Genomic DNA, 15,853 nt, shown 5'->3' on the forward strand with positions numbered 1-15,853 from the left:
AAATGCTTTTTCAGAATCTATGGAGATGATGATCACGTGGTTTTTGTCTTTCTTTTTGTTTATGTGGTGGATGATGTTGATGGATTTTCGAATGTTGTACCATCCTTATATCCCTGGGATGAATCCCACTTGGTCATGGTGTATGATCCTTTTTATGTATTTTTTAATTCGGTTTGCTAATATTTTGTTGAGTATTTTTACAACTACATTCATCAGGGATATTGGTCTATAATTTATCTTTTTTGGTGGGGTCTTTGCCTGGTTTTGGTATTAGAGTGATGCTGGCTTCATAGAATGAGTTTGGAAGTATTCCCTCATCTTCTATTTTTTGGAAAATTTTAAGAAGAATGGGTATTATGTCTTCTCTATATGTCTGATAAAATTCATCAGTGATCCATCTGGCCTGGGGTTTTGTTCTTGGGTAGTTTTTTTATTACCAATTCAATTTCATTGCTGGTAATTTGTCTGTTTAGATTTTCTGTTTCTTCCTTGCTCAGTCTTGGAAAGTTGTATTTTTCTAGAAAGCTGTCCATTTCTTCTAGGTTTTCCAGCTTGTTAGCATATAGATTTTCATAGTATTCTCTAATAATTTTTTATATTTCTGTGGGGTCCATTGTGATTTTTCCTTTCTCATTTCTGATTCTGTTGATGTGTGTAGATTCTCTTTTTCTCTTAATAAGTCTGGCTAGGGGCTTATCTATTTTGTTTATTTTCTCAAAGAAACAGCTCTTGGTTTCACTGATTTTTTCTAGTGTTTTATTATTCTCAATTTTATTTACTTCTTCTCTGATCTTTATTATGTCCCTCCTTCTGCTGACTTTGGGCCTCATTTGTTCTTCTTTATGCAGTTTCAATAATTGTGACTTTAGACTGTTCATTTGGGATTGTTCTGCCTTCTTTAAATAGGCCCGGATTGCTATATACTTTCCTCTTAGAACTGCCTTTGCTGTGTCGCACAGAAGTTGGGGCTTTGTGCTGTTGTTGTCGTTTGTCTCCATATATTGCTTGATCTCTGTTTTAATTTGGTCATTGATCCATTGATTATTTAGGAGTATGTTGTTAAGCCTCCATGTGTTTGTGAGCCTTTTTGTTTTCTTTGTTCAATTTATTTCTATTTTTATGCCTTTGTGGTCTGAGAAGTTGGTTGGTAGAATTTCAATCTTTTTGAATTTACTGAGGCTCTTTTTGTGGCCTAGTATGTGGTGTATTCTGGAAAATGTTCCATGTGCACTTGAGAAGAATGTGTATCCTGCTGCTTTTGGGTGTAGAGTTCTGTAGATGTCTTTTAAGTCCATCCGTTCTAGTGTCTTGTTCAGTGCCTCTGTGTCCTTACTTATTTTCTGTCTGGTGGATCTGTCCTTTGGAGTGAGTGGTGTGTTGAAGTCTCTTAGAACGAATACATTGCATTCTATTTCCTCCTTTAATTCTGTTAGTATTTGTTTCACATATGTTGGTGCTCCTGTATTGCATGCATATATATTTATAATGGTTATATCCTCTTGTTGGACTGACCCCTTTATCATTATGTAATGTCCTTCTTTGTCTCTTGTTACTTTCTTTGTTTTGAAGTCTATTTTGTCTGATACAAGTACTGCAACATCTGTATTTTTCTCCCTATTGTTTGCATGAAATATCTTTTTTCATCCCTTCACTTTTAGTCTGTTTATGTCTTTGGGTTTGAGGTGAGTCCCTTGTAAGCAGCATATAGATGGGTCTTGCTTTTTTATCCATTCTATTACTCTGTGTCATTTGATTGGTGCATTCAGTCCATTTACATTTAGGGTGATTATTGAAAGATATGTACTTATGGCCATTGCAGGCTTTAGATTTGTGGTTACCAAAGGTTCAAGGGTAGCTTCTTTACTATCTAACCATCTAACTTAACTCTCTTAAAATGAATATTTTTCTAAGGTGAGAGAAATAACAGAATGCTTACATGCTAATGAAAATATTTTAACAGAGAGTGAAATATGATGTAGGAAATTGAGGGGAGAATATCTTAGGTAATATGTTTGAGTAGGCAAATGGAAATAGGATCTATGATACAAATGAAAATGTGGCTTATATTGGAGAATGGGTAGTTCATCCATAGTGGTAGGTATAAAGCTGAGTTAAGTGGGTAAAGATATCGGTTGGTAACTATTTGTGGTGATTGGAAGGCTGTGGACGTTCTTTTCATCTTGCTTCAATTTTCTCAGTGAATCAGGAAGCGAGCTCATTACTGAGCACAAAAACTAAAGAAGTACTGGGACTCTGATGAGAAAAGAAAATGCATGAAATAATTTTCTGGGAGAGAAAATAAACCAGGGAGCATTGCCTGGGAGCATTAAGGGCTCAATTTTACTAAAAATAAGCAAACAAAAACTATATGTGTAGATATATATGTAATACACATGCACACACACATACATACATATATACACAAAATTAACCCTTGAACAACATGGATTTGAACTGCACAGGTCCACTTAGACATGAATTTTTTTCAATAATTATATTGGAACATTTTTTGGAGATTTGCAACAATTTGAAAAAACACTTTCTTTTCTCTAGCTTACTCTATTCTAAGAATACAGTATATAATACATATATAAAGTATGTCAATCAACTATTTAATCAATAAGGCTTCTGGTCAACAGTAAGCTATTGGTAGGTAAGTTTTTGGGGAGTCAAAAGTTATTCATGGATTTTTGACTGCACAGGGTCAGCACTCCTAACCCCTGCATTGTTCAAGGGTCAACTGCATATATATCTTCTTACACATAATATAAACTTTATATATGTATGTAAGATGTGTGTACATAATATACACATAAGCACAGAAAAGGATCTAGAAATATACATACCAAATTAATAGTGCTTATCACTGGAGATTTGATATATATATATACATATGTATATGTGGGGTGAAATGGGAGTGGAATAAACTGTATTATTTGGATTTTTAATCAGCATGTATTATTTTTGCAATTAAATAATGTATCTTGCATATTAATAAATAGCATGAGAGGACAGTTTAGAATACTGCTCAAGAGCCATAGCACCCCGACTAGGCAAAGCCTATGTCCTAAATAACTATCAACTCTGTAGTGAGGCTGCCCATCAATGAGACACACAGAGAAAAGCTAAGGCATCACCCACCTTGAATACTTCAGAGAAAAAGCCAGACCCTATTTTTTCACAGGTGAAATCATCTAAACGCGTCAGTCTGGAAAAGGCACTTATAAGAGCTCGATACGAAGATGGCCAAACTCTTCCCATCTGGATCACATTCCCATCTCCTCCACCACTTCCTTCAAAATCTTCAAGACGCTCTCCACGTGGAGGAAATCCTGCAATGGAATTCCGTTTGCTCCGATCCATAGTCTCAATAATTACTTGTTTCTTTTAAGAAGGAACTCCACACATAAAAATTTTGTTGAGTTTCACTTCTCTTCCAGTTTGACACTAAAAAAGAGATCAAAAATATATTTCATTAAAACCATTAATGAATAAATATGCAAACCAATGAACTATCAATGTAATAGTTACTCTTTCACATTCTAGCTAATTTTCAGATCTAAAAAAACACTTTATGCCTTTACCTTCAAAAAATACTGATATATTTGAACCCCAAGATGTAGTCAGTCTTTAACATGAGTAGAATATAATGAAAAACAACAATTAAATGCTAAAAAACAAAATTAACAATGATAATTATCTATCCTTCATTGAACACCTATCTAGGAACCACAGTATAAGAGCTGTACATATGTCATGTCATTTTGATTCTCAAACAACCCATGATATAAGGATTCTTATGTTCATTTTGCAGAGGTCAAGTAATCATACAGTCACTAAATGGCAGACACAATTAAAATGCAAAACTGATTCAAAAGCCTATGCTCCTACCAAAGCCTTTCTTAGTCTCATGTAATTTTCTCTTTATTTGAAAGATTAACTCCAAATATATAAAACAAAGATGATGATTTTATATTATAAATATAAAATTATATAATTTTAAGAGAAATTATATAAAATTATATAATTTTAAGAGAAAACTATATCCAAAAGCAATTTTAAAATTCACTGTTGATTAAATAGCTCAGTCCAGCAGAAGCTAACTGCAGAAGGGCTCCACCCTATCTCATACATAACTAAGAATTTTTGTTATGTACCAGAAGAACAAGCCCATTTTTTCTTTTAGCCTGTCTCCCTACTTCTTCTTTGCTCCATGAGAATTAATCGTAAGTATCCTATGCAAAATACAACATGTGACTCTTCAATTAGTGAAATGCTTTCATAAATGTGGTGAATACCTTAACCCAGACAACCTCTACCATCTCCAACCATGGAAATAGAGGCAGGGTAACCCTGCCTTCCTAGCCATAGCCAGAAGTCAGGGGAACTTTACCCCGTATGGACCAATCACAGTTACATTCATGGATATTTGGAATTGAAATTAAAATAGTCCAGCCTCAGTCTAGCTGCTTTCTAAAATGGAAGCCGTGTAAACCTAGAAGCTGTTGGCCATGGTCATTTCCTACCACACAGACTGGAAGACAGTAAAAGCCAAGAGATTGAGGCATATTTGCAAAGAAAGAAAGAGAACTTCTTGATTTTCCTAATGTGCTCTAGTCCCCAATTCCTGGGACCTAACTACATCCAGGCTTAATGTTCCATGAGATATCCATGTATCTTTAACATAAATTACTTTTTCTTAAGCTAGCTGCACCAGTCTTCACAGAAACAATAATCCAAATTCCCAAAAATAAAACATTTAAGCACTTACACTAAACTTCTGCCAAAAAGTGCCAACAGATCACCAGATCAAAAATTGAGGCTTATAAAACCAAATTTTTAAAAATATTAAAGACAGAAGAGACCATAAAGTTCAGTCATTTTTATGAAAATAGTATCATACCGTAGGGATGGGTCTACATTTTTTGTTTTTTATGGTGGGTTTTGTTTTTTGGTAAGTTTTTCAATTTTTTTTTTAAATTAAATTTTAGTGATACAACTCTACAGCTTTTTTCTTTTCCCACACTCAGTATTGCTTTTGAAATACATCCACATTGCTAGATAGAGTTCATTCATTTTAAGTCCTGTATATTCATTGTTCAATTAATTAATCTAGTTATCCATTGCTCCTACAGACTAAATGTGAGTTGTTTCCTTTCCCCCCTTATTACACACGCTCAGGTCTCCCATGCTTACATGTGAAAGTTTCTATAAGCATATACCTTTTTTTTTTTGGTATCATTAATATACAATAACATGAACAACATTGTGGTTACCAGATCCCCCACCATTTCAAGTTCCCACCACATACCCCACTACAGTCACTGTCCATGAGTGTAGTAAGATGCTACAGATTCACTACTTGTCTTCTCTGTGCTATACTTCCTTCCCCGTGCTCCCCCAACTACGTTATGTGTGCTATTCATAATGCCCCTTATTCTCTTTCTCCCTCTCTTCCCACCCACCATCCCCAGTCCCTTTCCCTTTGGTAACTGTTAGTCCATTCTTAGACTCTGTGATTCTGCTGTTGTTCTGTTCCTTCAGTTTTTGCTTTGTTCTTATACTCCACAGATGAATGTAATCATTTGGTACTTGTCTTTCTCTGCTTGGCTTATTTCACTGAGCATAATACCCCCTAAATCCATCCATATTGTTGCAAATGGTAAGATTTGTTTTCTTCTTATGGTTGAATAATATTCCATTGTGTATATATACCACATCCTCTTTATCCAATTATCTACTGATGGACACTTAGGTTGTTTCCATTTCTTGGCTATTGTAAATAGTGCTGCAATAAACATAGAGGTGCATATATCTTTTTTAATCTGGGATTCTTCATTCTTAGAGTAAATTCCTAAGAGTGGAATTCCTGGGTCAAATGGTGTTTCTATTTTTAGTTTTTTGAGAAACCTCCATACTGCTTTCCACAATGGTTGAACTATTTTACATTCCCACCAGTAGTGTAGAAGGGTTCCCCTTTGTCTTGCCAATGGATTTCAGCCCCGGGAAAGTCCGCTATGGATTTAGTGTGACCAAAGAAAATGACAGCAAAATGTTCTTGGGGTGAAAGGGGTATACCCAATTTTATTTCCAGGTGGCAGGTCCGTCACTAAAATCCTGTTCACTCAGTGTAAGTCTGTGTGCAGCAAGCTGGTCTCTGCCTCTGGGCCCCTCTGTCTGCAGAGCTGTCCTCTGGGCCCCTCTGTCCTCACAGCCATCCTCTCAGCTCCTCTGTCCGCAAGCCATCCCGCACAGCCATCCTCCAGGCCTCTCTGCACAGCCATCCTGCACAGCCATCCTCCGGGCCTCTCTGCACAGTTGTCCAGCACAGCCGTCCTCTGGGCCTCTGTCCTCAGCACTGCCACCACTCCAGCCTCTGCTTTGCTCTCCTGCAGCCTTGCAGCCCTGCCAGTGTCGCACCCAGAGCACTGGGAGGAGCTCTTAGAGTCAACAGCCATGTATTGCCCACAGGTGTGCAGTGAGCTATTCAACCACAGCCAGGTGAGAATCCTGGCCACAGGAACTATCATTTTATCCACATTCCACCCCTCCAGGATTCTCTCCTTGCAATCTATGTGCCCTTCGTCCTCTGCAATGGTCCCTGTGCATGCAAGCTGGAACACTTCTCCAGCCTCTCCAGCAAACAGCTTGCAGACACACAGGCCGGACTCGTCTCTGACCTCTGCCTCCTTGGTCTTAATGGCTGGAACTGCTGCTCTGGTTTCATTTGCTGCCATAGCTCCAGTATGATCCTATTTGGCTTCCCATCTAATTTTTTTCCATCTACTCCTGCCCGTATCAAGTCAACCCACATCTGGGTCCTCATAACCCTCACAGGGCCCCTCAAATTCCTCCTGTGAGTAACAGGTCTTATTTCTTTCTGCGTTCTCATTGCTTCAGCTGCTGTACTCACTGCTTCAGGTAGGTGACAAAATGTCACCTTGCATTTAGTAATGGCTGCCTCAAGTCGGGCTGCACTGTCAGGGAAGACACCTTTCCCATCTCTGATCCCGACAGAAGAATTTCATCCACCCCTAAGTCCCACAGCCACTGGTTCAGCCTGAGTATAGGGGTGGACCATAGAGTGCTCCATGACCTGGGAGGGGGCTGCTCCTCTCCTTGGAGAACTTTCAGCTGCTGGGTCTTTATTTTCTTTACAACCACTGGGCATGCTTTCAATACAGGAGGTGCCAGTGCCTCCGGCACCACCCCTTCATCCTTCCCCAGCTCCTCCATTTCTGGGGCTGACGGCACGTTTCTCTCCATTCCCCCAAGTGCCTCCTCTGCTACAGTGCCTCACAACAATACCAGCTCAGTCTTCAGAAGGTCTCTTACCTTCAGCTCAATGCTTTGCAGCTGACGTTCTCATGCCACCTCCACCTGTGCTTCCCTCAGGAGTTTGCCTTTTACCTTGATGGCCTCTTCCTCTATAAGAACACCTGGCAGCACTGTCATCTCATCTCCAATGGCACCTTGCTGCTGGTGCTCTCGTGCCGCCTCCTCCTGCATCAAGGCCATCTCCTTCCTCAGGGAATCCACAGAAGTTTGCAGCTCACGTTCTTGTGCAGACATTTCTTGAGTCTCCTCTGTAGACCTTTTTAATACTGTGAGAAACAGCCAACCCACAGTCCCCACTGCCTCCCCAGCACTCTGCTTCTCAAAGGATCTGCTTACTATACCAAGAGCCACCCCTACTGCCTCAGGTGTCACCTCCATTTGCCTCCAGTCCTGGGGTGGGGCCCAGTCCTCTAGGAGGCAAGCCACCTCAGACCACATACCCATTGGGGGACAATCCACTGTCTCCCCATTCACAGGGGCAGCCCGCTGAAGCACCCCTCCCATAAGGGCAGCCTGTCTTTTTCCTTGGTCAACAATGAATCCTGCCAACTATGCCATTTGTCTTGCCAATGGGTTTCAGCCCTGGGCAAATCTGCTATGGATTCAGTGTGACCAAAGAAAATGACAGCAAAACATTCTTGGGGTGAAAGGGGTACACCCAACTTTATTTCCAGGTGGCAGGTCAGTCACTAAAATCCCATTCACTCAGAGCAAGTCTGTGTGCAGCAAGCCAGTCTCTGCCTCTGGGTCCCTCTGTCCTCAGAGCCGTCCTCTGGGCTCCTCTGTCTGCACAGCCATCCTCTGGGCCTCTGTCCTCAGCACTGCCACCACTCCAGCCTCTGCTCTGCTCTCCTGCAGCCTTGCAGCCCTTCCACAGTGTTGTGCCCAGAGCACTGGGCAGAGCTCTTTTTATAGAGTCAACAGCCATGTATTGCCCACAGGTGTGCAGTTAGCTAGTCAGCCATGGCCAGGTGAGAATCCTGGTCACAGGAACTCTCATTTTATCCACACCCTTTCTCCACATCCTCACCAACATTTGTTGTTGTTGGTCTTTTGGACCATCCTAACTGGTGTGAGGTGATATGTCATCATGGTTCTAATTTGCATTTCTCTGATGATTAGCGGTGTGGAGCATCTTTTCATGTGCCTGTTGGTCATCCAAATTTCTTCTTTGGAGAAGTGTCTGTTTAGATCCTCCACCCATTTTTTAATAGGGTTATTTGCTTTTTGGGCATTGAGGCATGTGAGTTCTTTATATATTTTGGATGTTAACCCCTTGTTCCATATGTCATTTACAAATATATTCTCCCATACTGTAGGATGCCTTTTTGTTCTACTGATGGTGTCTGTGGATAAAATGAGAGTTCCTGTGGCCAGGATTTTCACCTGGCCCTGGTTGACTAGCTCACTGCACACCTGTAGGCAATACATGGCTCCTGACTCTATATAAAGAGCTCTTCCCAGTGCTCTGGGCACCACATGGTGGCAGGGCTGCAAGGCTGCAGGAAAGAAGAGCAGAGGCTAGAGTGGTGGCAGTACCGAGGACAGAGGCCCAGAGGGAGGCTGTGCAGGATGACTGTGCAGAGAGGCCTGGAGGATGGCTGTGTGGGACAGCTGTGCAGAGAAGCCCAGAGGATGGCTGTACAGGCTGGCTGTGCAGGCAAGAGGCCTGGAGGATGGCTATACGGACAGAGGGACCCAGAGGCAGAGACCAGCTTGCTGCATGCAGACTTGCTCTGAGTGAACAGAATTTTAGTGACCGACCTGCCACCTGGAAATAAAGTTGGGTATAACCCTTTCACCCCAAGAACGTTTTGCTGTCATTTTCTTTGGTCACACTGAATCCATAGCGAACTTGCCCAGGGCTGAAACCCATTGGCAAGACAGTGTCCTTTGCTGTACAGAAGCTTTTAATCATGATGTAGTCCCATTTGGTCATTTTTTATTTTGTTTCTCTTGCCTGAGGAGATGCATTCAGGAAAAAGTTGCTCATGTTTATATTCAAGAGATTTTGCCTATGTTTTCTTCTATGAGTTTATGGTTTCATGACTTACATTCAGGTGTTTGATCCATTTTGAGTTTACTTCTGTGTATGGGGTTAGACAATAATCCAGTTTCGTTCTCTTGCATGTAGCTGTCCAGTTTTGTCAACACCAGGTGTTGAAGAGGCTGTCATTTCCCCATTTGTATATCCATGGCTCCTTTATCATATATTAATTGACCACATATGGTTGGATTTATATCTGGGCTCTCTAGTCTGTTCCATTGCTCTATGGGTCTTGTGCCAGTACCAAAATGTCTTGATTACTGTGGCTTTGTAGTAGAGCTTGAAGTCAGGGAGCATAATCTCCCCCTGCTTTATTCTCCCTTCTCAGGATTGCTTTGGCTATTTGGGGTCTTTTGTGGTTCCATATGAATTTTAGAACTATTTGCTCTAGTTCATTGAAGAATGCTGTTGGTATTTTGATAGGGATTGCATTGAATCGCAGATTACTTTAGGAAGGATGGCCATTTTGACAATATTAATTCTTCCTATCCATGAGCATGGGATGTTATAAGCATAAACCTTTTAAAAAATACTCTTTCCTCCTTTTGAAAGTGCTCTGAGGCAAGATACACATTTATTTTTTAAAATAAAATACCAGAATTTAGGGCGGAGCCAAGATGGCAGCATGAGTAGAGCAGCGGAAATCTCCTCCCAAAACCACATATATTTTTGAAAATACAACAAATACCACTCTCCCTAAAAATACCAGAATTTTAGTCTATTGTGCTGTTGTGAAACTTGTAACAGACTTCAACCAAATCAACTCAGCTGCAGGTAGTTACTCCTTACCTTTTCTCACCTCACTGACAAGCTCACCTGATGAGTGACAGTGAGCAATTCTGTCAGAATTCTAAGTTTTAGAATATAGAGAATAGAATCTGCCACCCCCCAGGAAATCCTTTTAGGGCACTGTGGAGGTTAACAATGCATTTCATTCAAAATGAAACAGATCTAAAATGAAGAAGGCAGTAGATGACAAGCCTACCCAATTGTTCAGTTAATTTAGCAGGCAACTATATTTTATATATTCAGTTTTAAATTTAATGTCTTGTGCTTTATTTTTCTAAAGTTGTTTCTTTTTCCTTCTTTTCTATCTGTCAGAATTACTATCAGCCTGGACTTCCTCTGCAGCCTGGTCCTCTCTTCTATGCAAATGACTAGCTTAACTCCTTACTACTCTTGTAGCGGGAAAAACACTGAACTAAGTAAAGCAATGGAAAAAACTTGAGCTAAATTAAAACTTAGAAGACAGAATTGCTCCCTGTAGCTCATCAGGTGGGCTTGTCAGCAAAGTGAGAGAAGGTAAGGAGTAACTAACCGCAACTGAGCTGGTTTGGCTGGAGTCTGTTACAAGTTTCACAATAGCACAATAGACTAAAATGTTGATATTTTTATTTTGAAAAATAAACAACTATGTATCTTGGCTCAGAGCACTTTCAAGAGGAGGAAAAAGTATTTTTTAAAATCTATATGCTTATAGAAGCATAAGCACAGGAGACCTGAACAAGGATATTAACTTCATTTCAGCAGCACTGTGTGTAATAAAGGGGAAAAAGAAAACAACTCAAATTTAGTCTGTAGGAGCAATAGATAAATTGTAGCATATTTTCCAATGAATATACAGGACTTAAAATGAATGCATTCTATCTAGCAATGTGGATGTATTTCAAAATCAATACTGAGTAGGGGAAAAGAAGCAACCTGAATAGTGGTATCATTAAAATTTAATTCAAAAAAAATTTTAAGAACTTAAAAAACAAACCCACCATAAAAAAACAAAAAATGTAGGCCCATCCCTACAATATGATACTATTTTAATAAAAAATCTTTTTTAAAACATACAAAGTAATATATATATATATAATAAAGAGACAGGATTGCATATTGATTAAAGGTATATCCTCTAGAACCAATATGGGTTCAAATCCCTGGCTCCATAACTTGTAACTATATGAACCTGGTCAAGTTATCTTCTTTTTATTGCTATACAGTCTTATATTAGTTTCAAGTATACAACACAGTGGTTCAACAGTTACTGATATTATTAAATCCTCACCCCCACCAGTACAGCTACTATATGTCAACATAGGAAGATGCTACAGATTCACTGACTATATTCTTCATGCTGTACTATTATCCCTGTGCTGGTCAAGTTATTTATATATATATATATAAATATATATATATATATATATATATATTTTTTTTTTCTAAATTCAGATCATTTATTTATTGTTCATTCTTAACAATGTTATTTATTTTTATTCCCATCTTGATACATATACATCTGGTCAAGTTATTTTAAGACCTCTCTACATCTCCAGTACCCCATCTGTAAAATGAAAATAAAAATAGTACTGTATTTGCATTATAACATTTTATATGTATTAAATCATTAAATGCTTACAACAACCATAGGGTTATTAATTAAACAGTAAGCATTCCATTTTTGGTTATTATAATTATTAAGGATATGTATTTATAGTAAATGTCTAAAAGCATAAACTAGAAAGAAAGACACTAAATTCATAGTGGTAGGTGCCTTGGTGGGAAAGAGAGAAAGGAGGTTAAGGAAGGGAAACAAGAAGAGACTTTAATTACAGCAATAATGCTTCATTTCCTTTTATTAAAAAATAAACCTATAGAAAACAACACAAGATATCTTTGCTAATTTTCTTATTTTTTGTTAACTAATATTTGTTAATTTGGGGTGGTATGTTGTACTCTTTTTTTTTTTTTACTCTTTTCTATATTTAACTTTTTAATTAAAAAATTAATTAAGTATTTCTTTTTTTAAGGCTATTGCCAATACAACAGCTATGCAATATGCTTAGGCCAAGAAAACTGAAAACAACTTGGCAAATACATAGCATCCCAATGTGCCAAGTCTCTAGTGTCTCACTTTCATTCTGCAAAATTTCACTATAGTTTTTGATTCAAGGAATATTTATACCTTAGGCTAAAAACTCAATAGCATTGGGAGAATTTTTGAATAGGCTTATTCAAGTATGCAAACTTAAAATATAAAAGCACTCATGACAAACATTGGTATTTAGTTGTTGAGCCCCTTATTTACATGCTAAAGTAATATAAATTACTAGACAGTTGGGATGAGTAGTAAAAAGTACAATTCCCTCATGGGAGTAAGAACTTTACTAATCCACTTTGGAGACGTGCTGATCATTGGAAAACTTCCAAAACATGCCTCTGCTCTCCCAGCCAGCATACTAAATGACCACATTTGAAAAGAAATCAACCAAACTATAAATGGCTTTCTATTTAATAGGACAAATTTTAATTAGCCATAAAATGCAGCAAAGGTATATACATAAACAGCTCTAAAACCACACCCTATTTTTTTTACCTCAAAATAATTTTAAAATCAGAAAATACATACCTTGAAATATGTGAGATTTTATGTTTTCAACCTTTACATTACCTCTCTTGGTGTTATTTATGGAATATTACCTTGTAATACTAATAGTGCCCCTTAAAGTATAGATTTTTGGGGGATCAGACACAATTACTCTCACATTTAATAGAACGATATATTTGAAAAAAAATGCAGGTTTCACTCTAAAGAAATTACTTGATTCAACAGACTATACTTTGTTGATCAAGAATAATTTTAAGCTTGTAAAAACCTGGAGTTCTTAAATGAAACTGATGATACTATGATCTGCTTCATTAAAATATTTCAGCTAGAGTCCCAGTGGTTCTCCATTAGAGGCAGGTGAAAATTTAGAGGGAGGGAGGTCCTCAGTCAGGGATGAGCTATTGTCACAATGGCGGGGGTGTTGGGTAGGCATTATTGGCATTTTAGTGGGCAGGGGCCAGGGAAGCTAAATGTCCTACAATGCACAGAACAGTCCTGGCACAACAAAGAATTGTCCTGCCCTAAATGCCAATAGTGCCCCTGTTGGGAAACACTATTAGAAAAGCTTCATCAGTTTTGTTTTAAACTAAGAAATAGCCTTTAGCAGTCTTTCAAAAATGCCAAAATTATGTTGCTTACAAAGACACAAATAAATTTTTAGTAATTGTGTTCGCAATTTCAATATTTATAAACTTGGAAGTTCAAAACTTTTTCTTTCTTTTCTACTTAGGCAATTTTGTATTTTCAAAGGCTAATTTTTCACTTACACTGGGATGGATTTATTTTTCACAAAGAAGGTACAATTAAAAGCTTTGATTGAGGAAAGTATTTGAAAAGCTATCAATAAACAAAGAGAACTAAATATCCTATATCTAATATTATATATTTTACTTTTCCAAAGTAGGAATTCTACAAATCATTTTCCAGAGAAATTTTTTTAGGACTTCCAGTTAGAACATACTCCCATCTGAAATGCTTCTGAAAATAACAACAATGCAGCCACCATTTACCAAGTCTTCCACCATGCATTCTACCAAGTATTTTTACATATGCTGTCTCTAATCTTTACAACAACACTGCAAATTAGGCATTATCATCTCCAATTTAAAGAGGAAGAAATGAAGACACTGAGAGATTAAAAGATTTGCTCAAACTCAACTAGCAACAGACTCAGGAATCAAGTACAGTAGTTCCAAATCCAAACACTTCCCACTATGACATGTCTCCTCCAGAAGAACAGCTAAATTTCTGTGATAAATGATTTTGCATACAAAATCTCAATCATCATATAAATTAGTCTCAAGGATGAAAGTACAGCATAGCGAATAGTCAATAGTTCTGTAACATCTTTCTATGTTGACAGATAGCAACTACACCACTTGGGATGAGCATTTAACAATGCATGTAACTGTTGAATCACCATGTTTTATATGTGAAACCAATATAATACTGTGTATCAACTATACTTCATTTTTAAAAAAATCCAAAAAAAGTGATTTGTACATTAGCTAGGTAAAAGTGTGACTATTCCCCACTCTACCTTAACAACAGAGCGTAAAGAATATCCAGATGATAGCTCCACTAGCCTCTGGATCAAAAGCCTTCAGTCATTTAATCACATTCTAGACAGAAAATTTAGCATTGGTTTAAACATTAGTTTAGCTTGTCTAAAGAATGGATTCCAAGCTGACAGAGAAGATACTCCAAGTGTCAATCATTCTTTCTTTTTCATTCTATTGTACAGTATTTTTCTTCTAACCTTTTCATCTCACAGGAACAAAGTGGATGAAACTTCCCAACAATGTAGACACAAATAAAATCCTGCAATGCACTGAACAGCAATCAACCAGTGTAGCAGGATATGGCAAAGTGTCAACCAGCAACCAAAAATCTTCAACATCCATCCAAATATAGAATCGTGTGTGCATAAGGTTGGTAATGAATTCCCAAAGAGTGAGTGAAGAGGATTTCTAAGAACCAGTATACTTTTATACCCTGGATACAAAGTGTAGAATAAGAACGCAAACATAATATCCTAATCATCTTTTGTTTTCTATCATAAAAAGTCACTAAGTCAAAATAAAACAAGGATTCATGGGTAAGAGGTAGCCCAGAAAACTGGCCATATTCCAAAATAGGAATAGTAGCTGTGTATCAAGATCAACCACACTGCAAATCTACATGACAGGTCTGCTCAGGCTCTATCCTTTCTATGGACCAACATAGCAAATACAGATACATTTCAGGATGACTGCCTAATTCAAAATAAAAGCAATACTGCTGAACTTGCCAATCTGCTGTGAAATGAGTTGCAGTTTCCATTCAAACCAAAGGCAATCTAACATAAAAACTGGCACACCCTATTTAATTAGCCATGAATATAAACAATGGCATATATTAACACCAGATAGATCAAAAGCCAATTCTTAAAACTATATGATAAGCATCTTATTTGCTATTGTAACTACAATCTACCAGGCCCTAGGTCATGACATAAAACATGGTTTTAGGTTGAAACTCAGTGTAAAGGCATTTAGAGATTAACCAATCCAATCTTTTGGCCAATTCAAGAATCCCCTCTATTAACTGACTCAAATGTTAATTGGGTTTTCACTAGGTAAAAGGTATTATGACAGGTGCTATAATATTTACTGAGCATTTACTATAATCCAGATGCTCTCCCAAGTGATTTACATTTCATATTTATAACAGCCTTATAAAATAGATACTACTATTATCCTTGTTTTACAAATATGAAAAAAAGACACAATTAGTTAACTTGTCCAAGCTCTTACAGCCAAGAAGTGGTAGAGCCAGAGTTCAACTCCAGAGCCTGTATTCTTAATCACTATACTACTGCTTCTCTGGGAGGATATAGAAAAATGAATAAAACATGACTCCACCCCTCCAGAACCTTAGTCTCCCAAGAAAGACACATGTAAATTAATGAATACACTACAGTATAATAATTGCTAATGACAGATTAAAACTAAGACGAGCTTAATTAAGGCACTATCAATAAGGACAGAGAATTAGAAGAGGAAACAGGTAATTTTTAAAAGGTGAGCAAATGAACATAGGAGATATAAGAG

At 37.7% G+C, this 15,853-nt stretch overlaps 1 protein-coding gene across 3 annotated transcripts in view; it reads right to left on the reverse strand.

Moving 5' to 3' along the window:
* The window catches only part of TESK2 (testis associated actin remodelling kinase 2), a 138,530-nt gene that overhangs the window by 112,284 nt on the left and 10,393 nt on the right, over positions 1 to 15,853 (reverse strand). For 2 of the 3 annotated variants that reach the window (XM_037021760.2, XM_073233830.1), the window contains exon 2: positions 3,142 to 3,447. In XM_037021760.2, coding sequence (XP_036877655.2) covers positions 3,142 to 3,363 — 222 coding nt within the window. In that variant the 5' untranslated portion in view covers positions 3,364 to 3,447. Of the gene's footprint in view, positions 1 to 3,141; positions 3,448 to 15,853 lie in introns of those variants that run through there. The other variant, XM_073233831.1, reaches the window with a different exon arrangement.

This window comes from Manis javanica, chromosome 4 (assembly GCF_040802235.1).
Source record: "Manis javanica isolate MJ-LG chromosome 4, MJ_LKY, whole genome shotgun sequence".
NCBI classification, from domain to species: domain Eukaryota; kingdom Metazoa; phylum Chordata; class Mammalia; order Pholidota; family Manidae; genus Manis; species Manis javanica.